Genomic DNA, 26802 nt, shown 5'->3' on the forward strand with positions numbered 1-26802 from the left:
TCCAACAAGGCCATACCTACTCTAATAAAGCCACACCTTCTATTAGTGTAACTCCCTATGAGTGGAAGCCAAAAGAGGGTACTGAATCCTTTGGAGCTGTAGTAAGCCATTCAGTATGGGTGCTGGGAACTGAACTCAGCAAGCACTCTTAACTGTGGAACCATCTCTCTACCCCATACATCCTTACAAATTGTATTGAAATACTCTCTGAAGAAAGGGGAGAAAAAAATATAGGGTAAATATATTAAGAAATATATACCTAAGGGGAGTCTAATGAGAAATGATTCCAGCTACAGAGACAATGTTCTTCAGAGGGTTTGGTGCTGGGCTTAGGCGTGTTCAGTAATTAATAGCAAAAGCTGGTTGTTTCTAAATTATCTTCACATATGGGATCATAGGAAATACATCCGTTTGCATACCAGATATGCATATTGTGCTTCTTGATTAATAAAAGGATTATAATAAAGAGAATTAAGGATGGGAATGGCATAGTTTCATACTGCCTCTGCTGCTCATTTTTAAACACATATTAGGGAAACAGGGACACTGGGACATCAGCCAAAGTTGTGATAGCCCAGGACTTACTCACCATGCGAGCCTGAAAGTATGCAGGGATGAAGGACTGGTTAGATAGCTGGAGAATTCTTGAAGTGTCCTTCAGGACATAGATGTTGCCAAAATCAACCTGAGTGGGATGTATGAAGATAACCGGGCCTTCTCCAATGCTCTGTATATGACATGCCTGAGTTCCACAAGAGAAAGAACACGGGGCCAGGTGAAATGGTTACCGTTAAGAGGCATAGTGAAAACAAAAGCTTCTAGTCTCCTCTAATAACACAGAAGAGGTGCGAAGGGTGCTGATGTGAGCTGACAGCCCCTTCCCACTGTGGTCAGAGGGACGCAGAGCTGAGCACATGTGGTCAGACATGTCTGTCTAGCCTGGAATGCATCCCTGGGATGGTCAGCTTCTCTAGGTCAGCCCAGGGTCACACAGTAGAGAAACTTAGACTCTTGGAGTCATATGCCCAACTCAGTCCTCCAGTCTTGAGAACACGTGACATGAGGCCAAGCATCAGTGCTTCTGTCTGGAAGTGTCTGGTTTGATGCCCAGTTCTGGCATTCTGATAACAGTTGACAGGCAGAGCTGTTCACATAGCTGTGCAGGTTGGTGGCTGAAATCCACACGTTGAACTACGTGAGCCCTTGTTTTCCCTAAAGCACTAGCTACCTCCTCCCCAGCTGCAGCTGCACAGGGCTGGAGTGGTCACAGTGAGCCATGGCGGGGGTGAGGGGTTGCTGGCCTGCTGCTAGTCACTGATAGCATCTTCTACAGAAGCGGCCAGAGAAAACCTTAGCTCATCATGCTCTCTAGGCAGTCAGAATCAGCTCTGTGGACACCACCCAACTTCCATGTAAACTGAATCCCAGGGAAACAACCTCCATCAAGACTCAAGATTTATCGGTTCAGCCTAAGCAGCAACGTTCAGTGTTTCTGTCCCACCTTGCTTGGAGACTCCTAACAGCTCCGGCAGGTAAACAGTTAATGTAGTTGCTCTAAAGGAAAAGATCTGGGAAGTCAGACATGAAACTGATCTTGCAGCCCGTAGGTGACTGAGTGAAGGTGAAACTTGGCTTTGCTCTGGGAACAACTGAGAAGCTCGTTAAATATACAGAGATGATGACCAAGGAAAAGATAATGTGTGTGTATGTGTGTGTGTGTGTGTACACGTGTGCATGCATATGAAAAATTTTGGTCCTTAGGTTAGACTTAAGAGCAATTACTAAAGCACCTTACAACTCTTGAGCGCATCTATGTATAGCTTTCCTAGGTAGGGTGACATGTGTTTTAGTACTGTAGAATGAAAACAAAGTCCCAAAACTCAGAAACCAGGGGATATACAGTGATGGCATGTTGTCAGCGAAGAAGATAAAAGCACTATGGTAGCGGAGCTTGTGACCTCAATTGCAACTCTGAAAACTGACTCACCAGAGGGGGGTCTTGGCTCCCAAAGACGGAGATGTAAACTGTGGATCTGTGTTCACCAGTGACCTGGCTCTCCAAGGATAGTGGTATGTGCACGGTGCTGTGTGGGGGGATGACTCCGCAGGGGGAGGGGCTGGAGAGCAGGACAGCGGGTGGATTCTCATACAGCTACAGAGAGACAAGAGAGGGAACAAATGTCGCATTGGTTTATTTTGAGACAACGGTCATTCTGCATCCATGGAGAGTCATTAGGAAGGGGTGTCTCGCTCATCATTTACAGCAGTCTTGAGATAAAGACCCTGGTTCAGCCAAAAGGACATAAGGTTAAGTGGAATGTAGGTGAGGCAAAAGATCCTGAGTTCCCAGCACAGTGAGATGCAGAATGAGCTCAGCAGGCATTCAGGACAATGGCCTTTCGTGGCCAAGGTCTATATCTAGGTCCTTTATGCCTTCAGGCTTCATTTTCCATTGCCTTAGACCTTTGCACCCCATTAATGGAGGCCATGACTCCAGCAACTCCTGAGCACGCGGTCCTCATCCCACCTGCAATCCTTTGCTCTTGGGATCTCCTTCTCAGCCTGCTGTTCCCCCTGACCTGCCTCGGGGGCTTTTGCTTGAATTTGCTCCAGTTACCTGGCTCCCAAAGGCTGCAGAGGTGAGGCCTTGCTCCGAGAGCATCCAGTGAAGTCCTTTTCTATAGCACGGGACCACCTGCATGTCATCATCTCTAGGGGCTGGATATATTTTGGAGCCTAGCTTCTTCTTCCCAGTTCTGGCCCAAAGCTTCCCCTGTAGGTCTGATTCTGAAAACCTTACTGAGGGCCTTAGCTCTTGGCAGAAAGGCTCAGCATGCAGTCTTCTCCTTTCTAGAAAACCCCTCCCTTCCTGCATCTGGTCTGGCCTAACACAGCTTAACACACTCTTATCTTTGTGTATCATTCTTTGGCTGAGCCCCTGGAGCCTGAGACAAAAATAAAAGTCTGTAACACTGATCTTTATCCAAATATTGATATTTTGCCTGCTATAGTTTTTAAAGTTATTTTAATATCTTAGAACATGTGGCAAAAAATACTAAGTATCTTGATGACTGTGTAAGCTTCACCTTCAATTTTGCACCCAAAGCAGGTTTTACCTGGTTCCCAGCTTCTTTGTTGAAAGTGCTTCCCTTGACCCTGCAGCTCTGCTCTCCATTCTTGATATGACCATGCACAACATAGGGCCCTCCTCTTCTGCTCTTGGGTCTCTGTTGGATGTGTCCTAGAGCTTGGTCCCTGGTTTCTGATTGTCTTAGAGAAACCCACATAATAATTCCAGCTTCCTCTCCTACATAATAGTCCTTTGGCTAGTGATCTTGTCCTGGTTAAGCCTTCTTTGTTCAATTTAAACACATAAGTTAGCTCTTTTCATGACTTAGACTTGCAGATGACATTTTGGTTACTCTAAACATGATGTTTCACCCCTCCCCAAGTTTTCATTACAACAGATGACAAGAGCTAAAGATAAAATTCTGGCCATGCTTTGACCAGTGGCTGCCATCTCCCTTTCGCTGTATATCTCAGACGCAGCCCAAATCTTTGTTGACCCGTGGCCCCCAGAAACACTTAACTTGGAGCCAAATAAAGCTCAGTAGTGGTTTGAATCAGGAATGTGTCTCCTAGGCATTTGAACACTTGGTCCCCAGCTGGTGGTGCTGCTTTAGGGTGAGGAGCCTTGCTTGAGGGGGTGCACCGCTGGGGGTTGGAAGCCTCTCTCTGCTCCCTGTGTGTTGAGATGCACTCTACCAACTTTTGCTCAAACTGCTGCTGCCATGCCTGCTGCTGCCATGCCTGCTGCTGCCATGCCTGCTGCTGCCATGCCTCCTGCTGCCATGCCTCCTGCTGCCATGCCTCCTGCTGCCATGCCTGCTGCTGCATTGCCTCCTGCTGCCATGCCTGCTGCCATGCCTCCTGCTGCCATGCCTCCTGCTGCCATGCCTCCTGCTGCCATGCCTCCTGCTGCCATGCCTCCTGCTGCCATGCCTGCTGCTGCCATGCCTCCTGCTGCCATGCCTGCTGCCATGCCTCCTGCTGCCATGCCTCCTGCTGCCATGCCTGCTGCTGCCATGCCTCCTGCTGCCATGCCTGCTGCTGCCATGCCTCCTGCTGCCATGCCTGCTGCTGCCATGCCTCCTGCTGCCATGCCTGCTGCTGCCATGCCTGCTGCTGCCATGCCTGCTGCTGCCATGCCTGCTGCTGCCATGCCTCCTGCTGCCATGCCTCCTGCTGCTGCCATGCCTGCTGCTGCCATGCCTGCTGCCATGCCTCCTGCTGCCATGCCTGCTGCCATGCCTGCTGCTGCCATGCCTGCTGCCATGCCTGCTGCTGCCATGCCTGCTGCTGCCATGCCTGCTGCCATGCCTGCTGCTGCCATGCCTGCTGCCATGCCTCCTGCTGCCATGCCTGCTGCCATGCCTGCTGCTGCCATGCCTGCTGCCATGCCTGCTGCCATGCCTCCTGCTGCCATGCCTGCTGCCATGCCTCCTGCTGCCATGCCTCCTGCTGCCATGCCTGCTGCCATGCCTCCTGCTGCCATGCCTCCTGCTGCCATGCCTGCTGCCATGCCTCCTGCTGCCATGCCTGCTGCTGCCATGCCTCCTGCTGCCATGCCTGCTGCCATGCCTGCTGCTGCCATGCCTGCTGCCATGCCTCCTGCTGCCATGCCTGCTGCCATGCCTCCTGCTGCCATGCCTGCTGCCATGCCTCCTGCTGCCATGCCTCCTGCTGCCATGCCTCCTGCTGCCATGCCTGCTGCCATGCCTCCTGCTGCCATGCCTGCTGCCATGCCTCCTGCTGCCATGCCTGCTGCCATGCCTCCTGCTGCCATGCCTGCTGCTGCCATGCCTGCTGCCATGCCTGCTGCTGCCATGCCTGCTGCCATGCCTGCTGCCATGCCTCCTGCTGCCATGCCTCCTGCTGCCATGCCTGCTGCCATGCCTCCTGCTGCCATGCCTGCTGCTGCCATGCCTCCTGCTGCCATGCCTGCTGCTGCCATGCCTGCTGCTGCCATGCCTCCTGCTGCCATGCCTCCTGCTGCCATGCCTGCTGCTGCCATGCCTGCTGCTGCCATGCCTGCTGCTGCCATGCCTCCTGCTGCCATGCCTCCTGCTGCCATGCCTCCTGCTGCCATGCCTCCTGCTGCCATGCCTCCTGCTGCCATGCCTGCTGCCATGCCTCCTGCTGCCATGCCTCCTGCTGCCATGCCTGCTGCTGCCATGCCTGCTGCTGCCATGCCTGCTGCTGCCATGCCTCCTGCTGCCATGCCTCCTGCTGCCATGCCTCCTGCTGCCATGCCTGCTGCTGCCATGCCTCCTGCTGCCATGCCTGCTGCCATGCCTCCTGCTGCCATGCCTGCTGCCATGCCTGCTGCCATGCCTCCTGCTGCCATGCCTGCTGCTGCCATGCCTCCTGCTGCCATGGTGGACTCTTACCCTCTGGAACTATTTTTTCCACAAGCTGTTTGTTCTCCGTCATGGTGTTTTGCCATAGCAAAAGTAACTATAAACCTCCCAACTACCCTCCCACCCCATGGATTTATAATGCAGTCCATATGCGCAGAGCTAAATTTTAAACCCAAATGCTTTCTTGGTAAACTGCAGGTCATTGGTGACCCTCCATTTCTCTAGTCTATATAAGTCTTTCTGAGTTTTGTGCATATGTGACCTGTTTGGTTCCCCAGGTAGCCAGGTGCAATGGTGTATAGAAGGCTATAGTTCATAGGCATCGAGACACAGTCTCTCTTCCTGTGTAACCCCTAACTTTCTGGTCCAAAAGGTCCATTAATAAACACTTCATTGCCACGTCTTGGTGATGCTATTCAGTCATGGTCATGAGCACAAACGAAGTCTCCCAGCTCATTTCCCAAGCTTGGTTAATTCGCAGACAATTATTTGCAGGTGCACTTCTGCGTGTTGGCTTAATTGACACTTTCCCTTCTTTATCAAGGACAATTTCCCTAGGAAATTAACAGCGGTTTACACCTGCAGCTGCTCCTTCACACAGACAGCAGTCCAGCTGTGCCTTCCAAGCCCAACACCCAACTCATTTGAGAGCTAGAATTCAGACACAGAGGAGGTCATGCATGTGCACCGGCCTGCGGCTTCTCAGGAGGATGCCCCCCTCCCCCTCTCTCTGAGGGAGTCCACCAGAATAGAGCTCAGCACTGAAGAAGGATGAAGGAACTCACCTGGGGCAGGACCTTATAGCATCCGGGAAGGACATCATGATTGACAAGCTGGATGGTCTTCTCATACGGGTACTTCAGGAAGCAGCGTCCAAAGTTCACCTCTGTGGTCACCAACTGGAGGGTGGGCACAACACACCTGCTCAAAGGAACCCATGAAACAACTGAAAATGGAGAGCTTGTTTACACCCGGAAAGGCAGAATCCTAAGCTAAGTGCCTCTGTCACTGTCACATAGCTTTTCTCTATTAACTGTATTAGTGGGCACCACGGGGTCCAACAGATCTTTTCAACTCTTCTGTGCTAGTCTCCCCCTTTTAGCCCCACTCACCAGTAGTTAATCAGAAAACAAACCTCCAACAGCCATGGTTGCTGGGCAGTGGCAGCCCTTGTCATTGGCTTTTCACTGTGTTCCTCCTGTGTTTGTGTCAAATAGGACCAATGGCTGCTATACGAAGTCTTAGTTAGCTATGACACTTAGGATGGGTCAGAAAACCTCCAGGGACTAACAAAGCTCTAAATAACAATAACAATTCTAATTCCTGTGCTGAGTAGCTTCCGGGATGAGTATGGTCCTGCAGCCTCGCCCAGGACTGGAGCTACGTCACAGCTTCTTGCATGTGGCCCTGTGTCGCTATCGTTCAATTACTCAGTGACTCGGGTTTTATTTCATGTCTGTAGCTCTCGGTGTCTAACCCGCCCTGTGTCACTGTCTGACACAAAGCACAGAGATGCTGAGGACTGGATATTAAGTTCCAAGGAGCCCAGCTGAATGCTGACTTTAAAGTCCGGCCTGTGCTACTCTGAGTCAGCTGCTTTCTGTCTCACATCTCCCTCTCCTGGGGATGAAATGAAGGAGACCCCATGACATTATTCAGTGGGGCTGTTACTCATAGGGCAGTGTGGAGGAATCCAGGAGTGTGTAAGTGCACAGCAAGAGGGGATGAACCCGGGGCGAGGGCATGGCAGGAGTCACTGCTGGCTCGCTGAGGGCATACCGTGGGGTACAGTTCTAAGAGAAGCTCTTCTATTCCCGCAGCTGCCATGGGAAATGGTAACATGAGGGACCTCTCTTTAACCCGATGCCTGTTCCTGAGCAGGGATGAGTGTTCATTTTTATTTAGCATGCAAGTTGTCAGTTGACCCGATGGCTTTTTCAAAACTAATCCTTTGCTTTCTGAGCCAGTGCGGCTGAGAGGGTTTATGATATTTCACGTGGGTCACAGCGAACCCTAGCAGGAAACTCACAGTCCCTTTAGGCATTATTATTTTTTACAATTCTGAACAGCTGCAGGGAAAAGAGGCCGAAAGGTATCAGAAACAGCCAGCATGGGAGTCAAATGCAGCATCAGATCCCAGGCAAGGGCAAACCTCAGGAAGGTACAGACTGGACCAAAGAGCTTTCCTGTCTTCAGTGAAATAAATGAACAAGTCGGATTGTAGCGGCATTTGTAGACCGAGGCAGCAAGAGTTCTAGCTCCTTCCAGGTGGACATTTGTCTCTATTCAAGCTTCAGACACACACAGGGAGGCCAGTTGTTATCTCTGCACCAATCGGCATGTCTGCACTATCTTTAAGGTGTGTCTTCCTAAGATTCATAAGACCTAAATCCCAGACACTGACATCCTGTTCTGCTACAGCCTTCTCTCTGTCCACAGCGTATTTGCTGTGGGAGGCGTGCAGCCCCACTTAAACGAGCCTTACCGGCTCATCAAAAAAGAGAGAGAAGCTGGGGGCCCCGGAGACGGAGCTGTGAGTAAAGACTTTCTGTGCAGACACAAGGAGCTGAGTCAGGAGCCCCCGTACGCACGTAAAAAATGTGTGTGGTGGGATGGAGAGCCGGTCCCAGATGTCCCATGGCCAGCTAGTCTTGGTAAAACAGTGAGCTCCAAGTATACTGATAAACCTGTCTCAAAAATGAGGTAGAGAGACAGAGGGGACACCCAAGATCAATCTCTCGACTCTACATGCACACACCTGGAGTGAGTGCATCCCTACACTTATGTGTACACGTATGTATGTATGTATATATGTATGTATATGCATACACACAGAGTGAAGATGACAAATTCATATTAGAGACTGACAATTGCACCTTCTACTACATGGCCCTGACATATTAATAAAATTTAGCAATTGTCACCTATCTGCTAAACTCTTTCAGTTATATACTCTACAAGACCCATCAGAGGGCAACACAGCACGCACAGAAAACATTTGGTCCTTTGCAAACATTTTGTTTTGAAGTTTTGCCCTTTGCACCCCGGATTCCATTTTCCATCTCAGGGAGGCAAGAGGAATCAGGTGGGCAATGTGTCTAGCAGGCCAATTGCATTGTGGGAAGCATCTGGACACTGGGCGCGGGGCTGGGAGGCGGGGACGGGACGCTGTCAGAGAGGAACAGGTGCACACTACCTGGCTGTAATCAAGAGTGCCAGCACTTCTTCTCCAATGCCCTCCACATCTACCACCAGCGCCAGCTCATATTTCTGCACAGTGTTGGAGCACAAAGTCACCTGGGAAGAAAAAGGGGACAAGTTGCTGCTTGGAACAGCCAGCTCTCTGCACAGGGGAGCCGGGAGTCGGGAGCTGGGGCGGGCGCTCGAGTCAGCATGACTTCTAAGTGCTTTGCTAGACGGCTGGTGTTTTACAGAGGACAAGTTACATTGGTGGGTCAGGCATTGTGGATGTTTTCAAACGCTGGGTTAGAAACCCAATGCTATTAGCACAATAGGCTAGCTCATTTCTGAGGTGCTTTTTTTTTTTTATCGTGGGGACTTCACACCCACACAAGGGGGGGGAATGACCACAGGTGGTGAGAAGTAACAAACAGACTTTCATTATTGCAGTTTAAATTGTTCTTTATGCTACAGGCAGCTATCTAAATGATAAAACTGCAATATAATTGAGTAAACAGCACAGTGAATTTTCTATTACATGACAGGGAAGTGAAAATAATTGTGTATTCTTCAGAAACTGGCAGGGGCAGTCAGTTTTTCAAACTAGAAATCTGCCTCCTCTTTCCATTTTCATTATTAGAGCAGAAAACAGAAAATAGGAAGGTCCAAGCCAGGTCGACCTGAGGACAGTCTACCCAGAACATTTTAGCCTATGTTTGTATTTACTGCTGTCAAACTGTGTTCAGGCCCTCTGAAAGCCTCGTTACAACTTTTAATTGCTTCCAAATGATTTCTACTGGAAGGGATACTTGTTAGTCTGGAAAACAGCTTCTGGCATGGGCTAAGGGTTTTCTGTCTATAAATTATGTATCAGGCACTAATTAAAACCTTTTTGGTTGCAGAGGGACTTGCCACATGCAGATTTGAGTCCACACAGACCTCGCTGAGGTGCGGATCAGAGGGAGAGATGAAGCCAGAGAGAGTCTGCCAAATATACAGGAAAAAAAAAAAGAAGGGAGGAATGGACTTGAACAGAATTTGGAGAACAGGGTTTGGAGAAAAGCTGAGGATGTCCACATGCATGACTGGAACCCCTAGTTATGTGCTGGAATTGTGTGCCACAGGAAGAAAGTCAAGGGGTTCCGGCAGGGGGAGAGATGCTGTCTTAACATTCCTGTGCTACCTCTAGGGGCAAAAGGAAAGTCAGACTGCATGGAGGCTGAGCATCAAGTAAAAGATAAAACCTCTGCAGCTGAGCTCCTTACTAGGCAAAGCCAGTTAGAGACTGTGATGACATAGCAAACCTCCTTAGACCCCTGCAGAAGCCCACGAAAGAGCTAAAAAGTCCCAGATGAAGAGTTAAGATGAATAGATCCCAGGCAAGAGATTGCAAAGCTTCTAAAACAAATTTGGGGATGGAACAGTGACTGGATTAAATAGTCGGTGATAATATCTAAAGAATTAGCCGTCTTAGTTACGCAGTCTTCCTTTCCCAGAAATCATCACTTCGGTTTAGCAGCCTTCCTTTCTGCTAGATCTTGGTGTCGGAGCAGCGAAGGTGAAGGGAGGCAGCTAAAACTCTTCTCGGTTAACTGTGACCCAATCCTGCTGATAGCACCAGGAGACCATCACTGACCTCATCTAGGGAAACCAAGCCCAAGGTGAGGAGAGAGTGCTGACCGCTTTTGCATCCCTTTTCCTGTGGGATTACACACAAAGCTCTAATGGGAAGAAACATTGCACACACATTTGCCGGGGCCCTGAATGGTCTGGCTGTGAGCTTGGCATAAATATGGTGGTTGTGGTGGTGAAGGATCTGAGTCTGAAGCCAGAGTCTGAGCTGAGTTCTTCTCTTGTGTGAGTGTCAGTGGGGTGGGCTGTCTGCCTGGAGTCGTGACCGCATCAGAAAGAACTAGAAGCTGCAGTTCCTGTGAAGGGGCTGCACCTACAGCCATGTAAATCAGCTGGAGCGTAGCTGGGCTGGGGGAACACGGTTATTCTAAAGAGACACTTGTCAGACTTTTGAAACAGTGGTTTCCAAGGAACTGGAACCCCCTTCCCATCAACTCCTGGAATCTCAAGCTGGAGAAAGCTGTTGCCTGGTGCTAGCCAGTGGAGGGCTTGCCTCCTGAAAAGGGACCTTACACAGTTCCAAAAATTGGTCAGACCACCTCACAGGAGAGACCAGAACTGAGATCATGTTGGTTGATGGGTGAGGCCACACCTAGACCAGAACCGCTATACTTAAATCTCATGTCAGGACCCCAAGACGACTGGGGAGTGGGCACCAAGAAATATCTTTGTTCTTCCCATGGTGGGAATTTGTCTCTCTCCTTGGCTTATTGAGGACTGGCTTGCTAGTACTAACTGGGCTCAGGCTCTGACCTCAGCAGTTCCAGTAACGTGAACAGCGTGGATTTCTCTGCCCAGCCCTTTTGTGTTTGGTTCCTTGGTCTCAGAGACTTGTTTCCTATGGTCCCTGTTTTGCACGTGATTCCCTGTTGTGGAATATCATTTTAAGATGTGTTAGATTTCTTTATACTGTTGCATCGTTTTAACTTCGTGAAGCTGTGTTATTTTGCCTGTCTAAAACACCTGATTGGTCTAATAAAGAGCTGAATGCCCAATAGTGAGGCAGGAGAAAGGAGAGGCAGAGAGAATAAATAGAAGGAGAAATCTGTGAGAAGATTGAGGAATGAGAAAAGAAAGAGAGAAGGACATCAGGGACCAACCACCCAGCTACACAGCAAGTCACGGAGTAAGAAGTAAAGAAAGATATACAGAAATAGAGAAAGGCAAAAGGTAAATGGAATAATTTAAGAACAGCTGGCTAGAAACAAGCCAAGCTAAGGCTGGTATTTATACGAAAAAATAAGCCTCCATGTGTGTTTATTTGGGAGCTGGGTGGCAGGCCCACAAAGAACAAGGAGCCAAAAGAGCAAAGAGTAAAAACAACCAACACCAATTCCCCTTGCACACCCAAAAACCCTAGGTGAGGTATCAGTGGCTATCTGAGAGGTGGGTATTTGGCTGTGTGCTGAAGTCTGTGCACCTTACCTTGATGGCAGCAAATCCCTGGGCACGTATGGTGCCGCTGCTGGGAGTGATGGTGAATTCTTTGGGTTTTGTTGTGGATAGTTCGGTATTAACCCAAGACCGTCTCTTGCTGTCTGACTCCTGAGAGTAACTTGGGATGCTTTGCAGGCCATCGCCATCCCCACGGACACGCAATTTGAAGGTCATGGAGACCAAAGATGTGTTATTGAGGGAACACATCAAAGTATGGGGAAATCCTGGAAAACAAAGCATGAGATAAGAAAGACTCCCTTCTTCCAACAGCCTCCCTTGGCCAATAAACCTCCCCTAGCAACAGGCTGGCATTGTGTGTGTAGTTCATCACCATTCCTCACTATGTTCCAACTTGTCCTAAGTTTGTTTGTTTTTTTGTTTATTGTGTGTGCATGTGTGTGGGTATGTGTGGAGGTCAGAAGTCAATGTTCCTCACTCACCATCCACTTTATTTCTTGATACAGAGTTTATCACCAAACCTGGAGTTTCCTGGTCTGCTTCCCCAATGCTGGGACCATAAATATGCCCCGCTGCATCCGGAGAGTTCATGGGCTTCTGGGAGATAACTTCAGGTTCCTAGCTCTCATAGCACTTCTCAGCTCAGCCAAGTCCCTAGACCCTCTTTAAACATCTTTTATATGTATGTCGTTGTGACATCCTCATCTTCACAAATGTATGCCATTCACTCTCTTTGCTCATATCCACCCCTCTTATCTCCTTAAAACATCAATCATGTGATCAATAAATATACTTCATTCATTCATGAATTAACTAGAGAGTATTTGTCATGCATTAAGTCATGCAGGTTAAACAGTGACACAAGCCAAGCCCCTTGATTGTCACCCAGGCAGTTCCTGCTGCTAGCTGTTTTAAATTTTCTTGTAGAGTGTACTTTGCCTTTATACTCTGCATAAAAAACAGATTTTTAAAATCTAGGCTCATTCTCATTCCTGTTTGCCAATATGTGAAAGGAGAAGCCTACATGGTTTTGTCTGCTGTTTGACTTAGAACTTACCAGGAGGTGGCAAGATTTGTACTTGTCTTTTATGAGAATCATGCTCTCAGGGCTGATGGCACAGAACATCATAATAGCCTCTCCCATGAAAGCTGTGATCATCTGAGTTAGAGCCAGCCGGCCACTAACACTAGTTCACCTCCCTAGAGTTCTGCTTCAGGTCACATCTTCCCCTTGGTGAGACTCACACTCCTTTTGGAAGAGATGCAGGTCTCCTTTGCTGGGACAGCAATAAATTGACTTCTTGTTGGATTTCCTGGGTGGCTGTTATGTTGCTATCACTTTATTTTTATTTTTTTTTGTTGCTATCACTTTGAGAGTAATAATAACCACAGGATAATTTACATGGTTGGTTTTTCTAGAGACGACATCTACTTTTCTACCTAAACCCACCTTCTTTTAGAAATCCCAGAGAGGCTGATGGAAAGTCACCTTCAAAAGCATGGGATTGCTATACTGGACTCCAGAGCTTCCCCAGTAATGACTCTGAAAACCCCACTTATCTGGCTCTGAATGAGGAAATGGTCTGCTAATATCGGGTATTATGAAAAGTGGACTGTCTAGTTACATGGTCCTTCAAATAACTGCCCAGGCCAATTCCCGTGGCTAGAAATTTTTTACCGAATAAATCTCATTACAGCTTACTTAGGGCAGTCTTGTACTAGCGTCCTTCACAAGGCCTAAGGAGGGGATGGGGGCTTGTTAAAGACCCAGTGAGCATTAGCAAGAATTCTATGGCTAGGTTTTTGGCTCCCCTATTCTATCTGCAGTCTGTTCTATCTACAGTTCTTCCAGAATTAAAGTAGTTTGCAGTTCTCAACATCTGTATTCTCTCTCGTTAGTGTCTGTAGCTTAGGAAAATTAACGACACGGCTGGACAGATTGTTCAGGGAGTCACAGAGGTGCTTAAACTTCCTCCTGTGCTCAATATTGACTTGAAGGAAACCATCCTAAAAAATTTAATTCTCCTTCAACATTTACATTTAATCTAACCCAAAAAGACCCTTAAGAAGCTCTCTCTTGGGGCTAAGTCGGCTCAGCAGTTAAGACCACTGACTACCTTTGCAGAGGACCCTGGTTTGATTCCTAGCATCTAAATGGTGGCTCACAACTGTCTGGAACTCTAGTTCCAGGGGTCCTTATGCCCTCTTCTGGCCTCCAGTGGGCACTGCATACACAAGGTGTAGTTACATATATGCAGGCAAAACACTCGTGCACAGAAACTAAAAATAAATAAATCCGAAAAAGGTGTCTGTCTGTCTGTTTATTGCTAAAACTGGGATCCAGGGCCTTGAACATGCTAAGTAAGAGCTCTACCACTGTGCAGGATCTTCACCCTCAAGACTTCTTGAAGGAACTGGAAGCTGTAGATCATAAGAGCACATGGAATCATCAGCAGCAGATTCTTCAAAAAGATGATGTGTGGGAACATGAATTCACCAATAGACATGGGCCCCCAAAAGAAGATGCCACATGCATGACAAAAAATTGACAGTGGAGAGACTTTTGGGGGCTCATGGGATATTTCAGACAAGAGGATCCAAAGCAGAAGGGGAGCATACGGGTCATTTTGCAGATGAGGTGGCACTTTGTAGTTTGTCACAGGCAGAGTTCTGGACAGGAGCTATGCAGTCTAGGAGAAGTCTATCTACTAGATCATATAACTTTATGCAGTGTAAAGCACGCCGGGGGCTTCACACAATGTTTTCTGAATAAGTAAAATTTTCCTAACATCCAAATGTAAAGCAACTGACAAACACATTATGAATAGGCTTTTCCTAAAGAACAATTTTCCCACAGTAGACAGGGTCCATTCAACACGAAGCAAGATAAACAGGAACTAGGACTAGGAAGATGCAGGGATGCAGATTTAAGTGAGCAGTTCTTATTCTGGGCTTTTCCTATTATCACCTTCTAAACAGAAGGGCAAATTAATTTAAAATCAGAGCAAATTACCCACTAAGTACGATTTAAATTCTCTTTCTCAAGAGGAGTTAGGAATAGGATTTGGTTACATAGGATTGGACATTGGAAGATCTGAAAAATAGTTTTCGTTTTTTATTGTTAAGGACCAACTTTTGCCTCACTGGGGCACCATCCCAGTTGAAAGCAGGTCTCAAAATAAATAGTAAGTCTATCAATGCTGTGTGTCTTTGGCAAATAATTTAAAATTCTCCAGGCTCCAGTTTTGCTTGCTGGAGACAGTGGCTGTACCTCTGTGAAGGACTGCTAGGTTCAAGCACACCCCTACATGCCATACACTCAGCAGTGAAAAGCCACAAGAAATGAGCAAGGGGAACGCTGCTGCTGCTGCTGCTGCTGTCGTCACTTTTATTGGTGGGGAGACATATACCGGAAGAAATGTCACAGGGCAGACACTAATAGAGACAACAACACAAACAGATAGGACATCCTTCAACCTGGAGCAACTGAACCCTGGAATCAAACCACATCAAGCCCACTTAAACTCAAAAGCATCTCTCTAAGGCGGCTGCTGTGCAGGCAGACAGGCAAATCAGAATTCGCATTTAGATACAGGGCAGGTCTGGGAGTTTGGTTCACTGACAGAGCACTTGCCACATGCACAAAGCCCTGGGTTTGATACCAGAACTGCAAAGAAGTAAAGCAAAATCACCAGCACCACCATCACCACCTCCTCCAAATCTGTTCAGGTAGTGAAAAGATGCTGTGTTCAACTCTTAATGCACAGGACCTAGTTTCTTCTTTACATATAATTTAGAAACAGTGCTGCAGAGGAAGAGATTCTCTTTATTAAAACGTTAAGTGAAGAGCTTTGTAAACCTTCCGTCTCCTTGGTAAGGATCAAAAAATATTTTATCCAATTTTTAAGTTTAAAATGGAAAGCTAGGACTTGGCTGAATGGCTTAGTTAGTGCACTAGTTTGCATTTGATTGCTGTGATAAATGCCATGACCAAAAGCAGCATGGGGAGGAAAGGGTTTATTTGGCTTACACTTCCAGGTAACAGTCCATCACTGAGGGAAGTCAGGGCAGGTACTCAGTGGGAACCTGGAGGTAGGCACTGAAGCGAAGACTATGGAAGGATGCTTCTTACTAGCTTCCTCTCCATGGCCCACTCAGCCTGCTCTTTTATACAGCCCAGGAGCACCTGCCCAAGGATGGCACCACCAGGCCCTCTAATATCAAATTGACCAAGAAAATGCCCTTTAGGCTTGCCTACAGGCCAATTTGATGGAGGCATTTTCTCAATAGAAGTTCCCTTTTATCAGATGACCTTAGCTTGTGTCAAGGTCATTTGCTAGCACAAGGACCTGAGTTTGATCCCTGAAACTTACATAAAAAGACAAGTGTGGTGGTATGTGCTTGTAATCCCAGTGCTGGGGAGGCAGAAGGGTCTCCAGGGCTCAATGGCCAGAGAGCCTAGTCTAATTGGTGAGCCCGAGGCCAATGAAAGAGATTGTCTCAAAGGAGGTGGGTGGTGTTCATTCAAGGTTTATCCTCCAGATTCCATATGTACATACACATAAGTGTGCATGCATGGATGTGCATGGATGTGTACACACACACACACACACACACAATACACACCCAAAAAAGAAAAAAGTTACTCACCATAGGAAACATCACCGAAGTGCAGAGCAGGGACATTAAAATGGAACGTAGGCCCAATGACACATCCTCTGAAAGTCAAAACACAAATGGGGAAGTAGGGATGACTCCAGCGGGCCAAGGTAATGCTCAGAACCCGGGAGAGAATACACACGAATAAACAAACATTGACATGAAATCAGTGACAGAGTCGAAGTGGCCATGGTACAACAGGCCATTCTAGTAGCCATTACAATCATTTTTCAGAGTGTGTGGTGTATCCCGGTGGGCACAGCACTTGTGTGCCAGGGTTTTCATAGGAATATGGATCCTAATGACTATATAAAAGTTGGACAAGCATAGTAGTCACTTGTAATACCAGCACTTGTGAGGCAGAGACAGGGAGTCCATGGGGTATGATGTCTAACTAGACTAACCAGAATTGGTGAGCTTCAGGCTCAGTGAGAGACTCCGCCTCATAAATAAAGCAGAGTGATTGAGGAAGACACCTGATGTCACACTGGGCCTCCACAGGCAGGTGCACATAAGTGTTCACACACATGAATACATACACACATCCATATTACACACCAATACCCAGAAAAGTCTTCAGGTCTCAAACTATAGGTTTTAGGAAATGCCAGTGTAATTAGTGTATAACGTTGTTTCTGTTTGTGACCATGGAAGAGGCAGCCAGATCACCAAAATAATGCACAAAAGGTGGCAAATCTGGATGAATTATACACTCTGTAAAGCAATCAGCTCATCAAGAAAGAAAAAATGGTTAAGAGCATGTACTGTTCTTGCAGAGGACTGGAATCTAGTCCCCAGCATCCACACAAGGTGGCTAACATGCCTTTAACTCCACATCCGGGGAATTTGTTGCTTTCTTCTGACCCCTGGGCACCTGTGCTCATATCTGCACATGCCCCCCCCACCGCAATACACACAATTAAAGACAAAATAAATAGTTAAAAATAAAAAATAGAATGCATGTTGGAAATGTCCTTCATGTGGGCTAGCTTTCATAGTGTTAGACAGCGCTATGCAGGCCCTTGGAGAAAAAAGGATCCGGGATCTTACTCAGCAGCGAACCCTGCACACTACAGTCCTAACCTGACAAGCAAGACAGGTTCACTGGTATGATAGCAACATGACTGTTACTAAGGTAACCAACCTGGTTGGATTTTAGGCTAGTTCCATGGGGAAAAATTCATAACTGGTATTATAAAACTTGTTAAAAAATCCCCTGGTTGGAGAGGTCATAGGCCCCTAAGTGGGAACCAGCTACTATTGTTTTACTAAATAGAGATGCTTTCAAACGACCTTCTAAATATTTATAGCCATAGATTAGTGCTGCTCCCAACACTGGTCAAAGAGGATGGACAGCCTTAAGATGCTGTGAAATCTTGGGGAGTGGATTGTCTCCTGGGGCTTCCAGAAATATTCATAGTTCTGTCATCACCTGCATCTTGGCTCAGTTAAGACCGGTATTGAGGTCTAACCTACAGATCTCTAAAATAATAATATATATTGTCTTAATCTGCCAATCTTTTCAATAGCCAAAGAAAGCTTATATGGCAGGTATTCTTGTTTACTGGCTAAACAACAATCACTGTTCTCCATAATCAACCTTTTTAAATGTCTAGAGCAAAGGTGAGGGTTGAACAGTCTGTATACTTGGCAAAGCTTTAAATGTTAGAGACAAGCGCCGGCGGCCAGACGCGGCGGAGCGCCGGCGGCCAGACGCGGCGGAGCGCCGGCGGCCAGACGCGGCGGAGCGGAGCGCCGGCGGCCAGACGCGGCGGAGCGCCGGCGGCCAGACGCGGCGGAGCGCCGGCGGCCAGACGCGGCGGAGCGCCGGCGGCCAGACGCGGCGGAGCGCCGGCGGCCAGACGCGGCGGAGCGACACCGCATTCAGGAAGAGGCTTTGGGAGACCAGCGCGGCAGCAGACGCAAGCAGCAGAGTCAGGCGGGCAATAAGGAGAACAGATCGCCCTACTACAATCAAATCAAAGAGGTAGGCCTTTGTTTGGCCAGGTCACTGGCAAACGGGGAGCCTGGTCTTGTCCGGAAGACACTTCGGAGGGGTGAGAGGGTTCTTGGCCTGCAGCAGAAACCAGGAAACAGAGCGAGGGCATTTTGTAAGCGGAGCCCTGGGCCAGCAGGGAAACCTGATCCGGTTTTTAAAAGACCTATTAGATAGGATTAATAGGAGGAGATGGGCAGACGCCAGGGCAAGAACTCACCCAATAATCTGAAAAACAACATGAAAACACCAGAACCCAAGGATCATACAACAGAAGTATTTGAACAATCTAACACAGAAGAAGTGGAAAAAATTGACTTTATGAACGCAATAGAGTCCCTTAAACAACATGTAAAAAATGCCCTTATAGAAATGGATGAGAAGTATAACAAAAAGTTTGAAGAAATGAGTAAATATGTACATGATACCCTGGGAAACCAAGATAAAACGATCAAACAGGTAATGGAAACAGTTCAAGAATTGAAAACTGAAATGAAGGCAAGGAAGAAAATACAAACTGAGGACCAGCCGGATATGGAAAATCTAGGTCAACGAGCAGAGTCTACAGAAACAAGCATAATCAATAGAATACAAGAGATAGAAGAAAGAATCTCAGATGCTGAAGACACCATAGAGAAAATAAACGAACAGATCAAAGAAAACAGCAAAACCAACAAATTCTCAACACAAAACATTCAGGAAATATGGGACACAATAAAAAAACCAAACTTAAGAATAATAGGTATAGATGAAGGAGAAGAGTCACAGCTCAAAGGCCCGGAAAATATATTCAACAAAATTATGGAAGAAAACTTTCCCAACTTAAAGAAAGATATTCACTTAAATATTCAAGAAGCATACAGAACACCAAACAGACTGGATCAAAGAAAAACATCTCCTCGCCATATAATAATCAAAACACAAAATATACAGGTTAAAGAAAGAATATTAAGAGCTGCAAAGGAAAAAGGGCAAGTAACTTATAAAGGTAAACCGATCAGACTTACACCTGACTTCTCTATGGAAACTATGAAAGCCAGAAGGTCCTGGATAGATGTTCTGCAGAAGCTAAGAGACCATGGATGCAAGCCCAGACTACTATACCCAGCCAAGCTTTCGTTCACTATAAATGGAGAAATCAAGACATTCCAGGATAAGAATAAATTTAAACAATACGTAGCCACAAATCCAGCCCTACAGAAAGTAATAGAAGGAAAATCACAACCCAAGGAATCCAACACTGCCAACACTGCCTACAATAACCCGGGCATCTAGTGACCCTTCACCAGCACATCTCAAAGAAGGGAGACACACAATCTCTACAACCAAAAGCAATAAGAATAACCGGAGTAAACAACCACTGGTCATTAATATCACTTAATATTAATGGGCTCAATTCACCTATAAAAAGGCACAGGCTAAAAGATTGGATACGAAAACAGGATCCAACATTCTGCTGTTTGCAAGAAACACATCTCAACCACAAAGACAGGCACCTACTCAGAGTAAAGGGTTGGGAAAAGGTGTTTCAAGCAAATGGTCCTAAGAAAAAAGCAGGTGTGGCCATATTAATTTCTAACAAAACTGACTTCAAACTAAAATCAATCAGAAGAGACCGAGATGGTCACTTTATACTCATAACAGGAACAATTCATCAGGATGACGTCTCAATTCTGAATATCTACGCCCCCAATATAAAAGCACCTACTTATGTAAAAGAAATATTACTAGAACTCAAAGCAGACATCAAACCACACACACTAGTAGTAGGAGACTTCAACACACCTCTCTCTACAAGGGACAGGTCAATCAGACAGAAACCTAATAGAGAATTAAGAGAATTATTGGAGGTAATGAAGCAAATGGACTTAACAGACATCTATAGAACATTCCACCCAAATAGGAAAGAATATACCTTCTTCTCTGCAGCTCATGGAACCTTCTCAAAAATTGACCACATACTTGGAAACAAAGGAAACCTCCACAGATACAAAAAAATATCAGTGTCCACCTGTGTCCTATCTGATCACCATGGATTAAAGTTAGAAGGCAACAACAATGATACCCACAGAAAGCCGACAAACTCATGGAAACTGAACTGTCAACTACTGAACCACACCTGGGTCAAGGAAGAAATTAAGAAAGAAATTAAAGTCTTCCTTGAATTTAATGAAAATAAAGAGACAACATACTCAAACCTATGGGACACAATGAAAGCAGTGCTAAGAGGAAAGTTCATAGCACTAAGTGCCCACTTAAAGAAAACGGAAAATGCATACATTGGGGACTTAACAACACACCTGAAAGCTCTAGAAAAAAAAGAAGCAGACGCGCCCAGGAGAAGTAGAAGATTGGAAATAATAAAACTGAGGGCCGAAATCAGCAAAATAGAAACACAGAAAACAGTCCAAAGAATCAATGAAACAAAAAGCTGGTTCTTGGAGAAAGTCAACAAGATCGACAAACCCCTATCCAAACTAATTAAACGACAGAGAGAGAACACACAAATAAATAAGATCAGAAATGAAAAGGGGGACATAACCACAGACACAGAGGAAATTCAGAGAATCATTAGATCTTACTACAAAAGCCTGTATAACACAAAACTGGAAAATATAAAAGAAATGGACACTTTCTTAGATAAATACCATATACCAAAGTTAAACCAGGACCAGGTGAACAATCTAAACAGACCTGTTAGTCGCGAAGAATTAGAAGAGGTTATCAAAAACCTCCCTACCAAAAAAAGCCCAGGACCAGATGGTTTCAATGCGGAATTCTACCAGAACTTCCAAGAAGAGTTAATACCTATACTCCTTAATGTATTCCACAATATAGAAACAGAAGGGTCATTACCAAACTCCTTCTATGAAGCTACAGTTACTTTGATACCAAAACCACACAAAGACTCAACCAGGAAGGAGAATTACAGGCCAATCTCACTCATGAACATCGACGCAAAAATCCTCAACAAAATACTGGCAAACCGAATCCAAGAACACATTAGAAAAATTATCCATTATGATCAAGTAGGCTTCATCCCAGAGATGCAGGGCTGGTTCAACATACGAAAATCTATCAATGTAATCCACCATATAAATAAACTGAAAGAAAAAAATCATATGATCATTTCATTAGATGCTGAAAAAGCATTCGACAAAGTTCAACACCCCTTCATGATAAAGGTCTTGGAGAGAACAGGGATACAAGGATCCTACCTAAATATAATAAAAGCTATTTACAGCAAGCCAACAGCTAACATTAAATTGAACGGAGAAAAACTCAAAGCCATCCCACTAAAATCAGGAACACGACAAGGATGTCCACTCTCTCCATACCTCTTCAATATAGTGCTTGAAGTTCTAGCAATAGCAATAAGACAACATAAGGAGATCAAGGGGATTTGTATTGGAAAGGAAGAAGTTAAGCTTTCATTATTTGCAGATGATATGATAGTATACATAAGTGATCCCAAAAATTCTACCAAAGAACTCCTACAGCTGATAAACACCTTTAGTAATGTGTCAGGATACAAGATCAACTCCAAAAAATCAGTTGCCTTCCTTTACACTAAGGATAAGGAAACAGAGAGGGAAATCAGAGAAGCATCACCTTTCACGATAGCCACAAATAGCATAAAATATCTAGGGGTAACCCTGACCAAGGAAGTGAAAGACCTATTCGACAAGAACTATAAGTCTTTGAAGAAAGAAATTGAAGAAGACACCAGAAAATGGAAGGACCTCCCTTGCTCTTGGATTGGGAGGATCAACATAGTAAAAATGGCAATTCTACCAAAAGCAATCTATAGATTCAATGCAATCCCCATCAAAATCCCATCAAAATTCTTCACAGATCTGGAGAAGACAATAATCAACTTTATATGGAGGAACAAAAAACCCAGGATAGCCAGAACAATCTTATACAATAAAGGATTGTCTGGAGGCATTACCATCCCTGACTTCAAACTCTATTATAGAGCTACAGTATTGAAAACAGCATGGTATTGGCATAAAAACAGAGAAGTAGACCAATGGAATCGAATAGAAGACCCTGACTTTAACCCACAAACCTATGAGCACCTGATTTTCGATAAAGGAGCTAAAAGTATACAATGGAAAAAAGACAGCATTTTCAACAAATTGTGCTGGCAAAACTGGATGTCAATCTGTAAAAGAATGAAAATAGATCCATATCTATCACCATGCACAAAACTCAAGTCCAAATGGATTAAAGACCTCAATATCAGTCCGAACACACTGAACCTGATAGAAGAGGAAGTGGGAAGTACTCTACAACACATGGGCACAGGAGACCACTTCCTGTGTATAACCCCAGCAGCACAGACACTAAGGGCATCATTGAATAAATGGGACCTCCTGAGGCTGAGAAGCTTCTGTAAAGCAAAGGACACTGTCACTAAGACAAAAAGGCAACCCACTTACTGGGAGAAGATTTTCACCAACCCCGCAACTGACAAAGGTCTGATCTCCAAAATATATAAAGAAATCAAGAAACTAGACCGTAAAAGGCTAATCAATCCAATTATAAAATGGGGTACTGAGTTGAACAGAGAATTCTCAACAGAAGAACTTCAAATGGCCAAAAGACACTTAAGGTCATGCTCAACTTCCCTAGCGATCAGGGAAATGCAAATCAAGACAACTTTAAGATACCATCTTACACCTGTCAGAATGGCTAAAATAAAAAACACCAATGATAGCCTTTGCTGGAGAGGTTGTGGAGAAAGGGGGACACTCACCCATTGCTGGTGGGAATGCAAACTTGTGCAACCACTCTGGAAAGCAGTGTTTCGGTTTCTCAGGAAATTCGGAATCAACCTACCCCTGGATCCAGCAATACCACTCTTGGGAATATACCCAAGAGAGGCCCTATCATACAACAAAAGTATATGCTCAACTATGTTCATGGCAGCATTGTTTGTAATAGCCAGAACCTGGAAACAACCTAGATGCCCTTCAACGGAAGAATGGATGAAGAAAGTATGGAATATATACATATTAGAGTATTACTCAGCAGTAAAAAACAAGGACTTCTTGAATTTTGCATACAAATGGATGGAAATAGAAAACACTATCCTGAGTGAGGTAAGCCAGACCCAAAAAGAGGAACATGGGATGTACTCACTCATATTTGGTTTCTAGCCATAACTAAAGGACATTGGGCTTATAATGCATGTTCCTAGAGAAGCTAAGTAAGAAGGTGAACCCAAAGACAAACACATAGGCATCCTCATAAATATTAACCTTCATCAGGCGATGAAAGGAGACAGAGACAGAGGAGCACGGGACAGAAATCTCAAGGTCCAAATCAGGAGCAGAAGGAGACGGAGCACGAGCAAGGAACCAAGGAACTCAGGACCGCGAGGGGTGCACCCACACACTGAGACAATGGGGATGTTCTAGCGGGAACTCACCAAGGCCAGCTGGCCTGGGTCTGAAAAAGGATGGGATAAATCCGGACTGGCTGAATATAGAGGACAATGAGGAATACTGAGAACTCAAGAACAATCGCAGAGGGTTTTTGATCCTACTGCACGTACTGGCTTTGGGGGAGCCTAGGCAGTTTGGATGCTCACCTTAGGAGACCTGGATAGAGGTGGGCAGTCCTTGGGCTTCCCACAGGTCAGGGAACCCTGATTGCTCTTCGAGCAGATTAGGGAGGGTGACTTGATCGGGGGAGGGGGAGGGAAATGGGAGGCGGTTGCGGGGAGGAGGCAGAAATCCTTAATAAATAAATAAATAAATTAAAAAAAAAAATAAATGTTAGAGACACACAGATACCTGTCGTGCCACATGCGACATGCTGGTGCCCTACTAACAGCGCTGGCTGCTGGAGACATAGCTCTACTGTGCTAAGGCAGAGGAGTGACCACAGCCAAGACTCAACATGGTAATCCGCAAATCTGTTCTCATGACCCTGTGTTAGGCTGATGATCCGAGCTGGTTTCCAGAAGCCTGTCTGGTACTCAGCAGTGTGTTAGGATTCAGCTGAGAATGGAGCCAAAGAAGCTCCCAGCTGACACTGCTGAGTTGGAGAAGACACTTTGTGGGGTCAAAGTTTCAAGTAGATCAAAAAGTACATGAAACGAACAGGGATGAAAGGAAGGAGGAGAAGAGCAGGAGAAGCGGCAGCAAGGAGCCATTTCATCAGTGCGGAAGCTGAAAGACCCAGAGATAAATCGTATGACATCAAAGGCTCTGGTCACCGAGAGACCTGTGGCTAAATGATGCCACCTGGACTTGGTAACATGACCGTCCCAAAGACTCGGACTGACTAGAACCCCATGACAAGTTAAGTGAGACAGTTTGAATATCAAATATCTCTATGCCATAGTTGAAAGTTTATAAGATTACATATGCCAAGAGAGAGAACAAGGTTGCTTATTGGGATAGGCTTAAAAACCACATTAATTTCATAATATACTTTATTCAATCACTTAAAATATTGTGTCATGTAATTAGAGGATTATTAGAAACAGCAAATGTGTATTTGTTCTCATATAAAGTATATTAGCCCAAAATACATGGAGTCCAGGACAGGGCACCTGGCAATAAAAAAATAAGAAGCAAAATTCTAGAATCCACACTATTAACTTCATAGGCATTTGAGGGGCCTGAGAAAGTTTGCCTCTCAAAGTTATAACTGAAGTCATAATAATAATGCAGGGCTGGGAATATGATCTATTGCATATTAATTTTTTTATATAACTAGACTCTCATGATACCAGTGGCTCATGGATTTTCTACCTTACTGGGCATGATTTAAAATGCTAAGATACTTTTGAACACATGCAACACTGAGTTTGAGAGGAAGTTAAGTGAGGAAGAAAATCTATGCAGGTTTTTTCCCTCTTCAGTAACTGGTAATTTGTTTAGGGATAAAGCCCAAGCATTTCCTCCACAGTTGAGTTTCCCTTTTCAAAAAGTGAAAGCAAAGTGAATATTAAAAAAGAAGGTGGAGCAGGAGCATGGGAACTTGGGGGGAAAGGTTCAAAAGGTAGAAATGTAACCCATAGAGAGCAAATGGGGTTTTAGTCCAAGTTCTGCTTATTGTTTAAATCCTGTTATACACAGTAGAAAATCTCGGTCACCTTAACTGTTCTAATGCTAATGACATGAATTCCTACTTTGCCATTCTGAGAAGACATAGGGATTAAACAATCCACTCGTGTGGCTGAGAGACAGTTCAGTGGTAAGGAGCACTCGCCGCTCTTGCAGAGAGCCTGGGTTTAGTTCCCAACACCCACGTTGGGCGGCTCACGGCTGCTACAGTAACTCTGGAGCTGACACCCTCTTCTGGCTCTTCAAGCTCGTTGGCACACACCTGCAAGCACTCATACACATAATGTGAAAGAATATTCTCAGGAAACAGCAGAGCCTTCACTCAATATTACAGGCTCTCAGAAATTTGTTTTAAAGACAGTGTCATTGAGAAATAACTTATGTACATTCACAACTCAGTCATTTAAAGTGTACAGGTTGATAACATTGGGCTAGTAACAGGAAGTGTGACAAGCACAATTACAGAAGGCTTCCAGTGCCTCCGAAAGAGACCCAGGCTCTTAGCTGTCACCCTCATCTTGCACCTGCTATTCTTAACCTACCGATTTACGTGGCTTTGCTTATTTTCAACATTTTAAATAACTGGAATTATATAATATGTGTGTGTGCATGTGCATGCATGTGCTTATTACTGGCTTCTTTCTTTTGTTGAGCTGGTTTAAGGTTCCATCCATTGTACTACATCATAGCACATACCCACTCTTCTTTCTTTTTCACCTTTTTGTGGTCAATAACGTTTCATGAATAGATGTGTTGTATTTTGCTTTTCTTTGCCTAATGTGAATAATGATGTTACAGACAGTCATATGCAAGTTTATGCATGGACATATGCCTTCAAGTCTCCTGAGTATATACTCTGGAGTGGAATTGCTGAGTCCATGTTCATCTACTTGAGGTAAGGACAAGACTATTAATCAAACTGGCTGCAATAGCTCACATTTCCTTCAGTGTGCATGAGTTGTCCCATTGCTGCAACACAATATCTGTAAGAAAGGAAGGGTTTACTGTGGGTCACAGTGTGAGGGCACAGTCCACCATGACAGGGAAGGCAGCATGAGCGTGAGGCCACTCACTGGTCACATTGCACCTGCAGTCAGGAATCTTTCTCCTTCTTATTTAGGCCGAGACCCCAGCCCACAGAACTGTGCTACACACAGATGAAGTGGATCTTCCCACCAAAATTAATGCAATCTAGAGACTCCAGCACAAACCAGCCCAGAGGTTTGTCTCCTGGGTGATTCTAGATCCTGGCAAGTGGACAATCAGCAGTAACCATCATACCACCATCAATATGTACATGTGCTCATTCCTCCAAATTCTCACTAGTGGTTGCTTTTCCATTGTGTTCCTTATGGCCAACCACACGATGGTGAGGTGGGTTTTCTTGATAAACATTTCCCCAATCATGCTGTTGCTCATACCTTCATATCTATAT

General features: G+C 45.5%; 1 protein-coding gene across 1 annotated transcript in view; it reads right to left on the reverse strand.

Moving 5' to 3' along the window:
- Hydin (HYDIN axonemal central pair apparatus protein) overlaps positions 1 to 26802 on the reverse strand; it is a 294282-nt gene that overhangs the window by 180514 nt on the left and 86966 nt on the right. Inside the window, exons 12-17 of the mRNA XM_075977335.1 lie at positions 16278 to 16345; positions 11658 to 11893; positions 8617 to 8717; positions 6206 to 6341; positions 1988 to 2152; positions 590 to 742 (exon numbers count right to left, since the gene is read on the reverse strand). Of these exons, the coding sequence (XP_075833450.1) occupies positions 590 to 742; positions 1988 to 2152; positions 6206 to 6341; positions 8617 to 8717; positions 11658 to 11893; positions 16278 to 16345 (859 nt within the window). The remainder of the gene's footprint in view (positions 1 to 589; positions 743 to 1987; positions 2153 to 6205; positions 6342 to 8616; positions 8718 to 11657; positions 11894 to 16277; positions 16346 to 26802) is intronic.

The sequence above is a fragment of the Microtus pennsylvanicus genome, chromosome 6 (genome assembly GCF_037038515.1).
Source record: "Microtus pennsylvanicus isolate mMicPen1 chromosome 6, mMicPen1.hap1, whole genome shotgun sequence".
Classification (NCBI taxonomy): Eukaryota; Metazoa; Chordata; class Mammalia; order Rodentia; family Cricetidae; genus Microtus; species Microtus pennsylvanicus.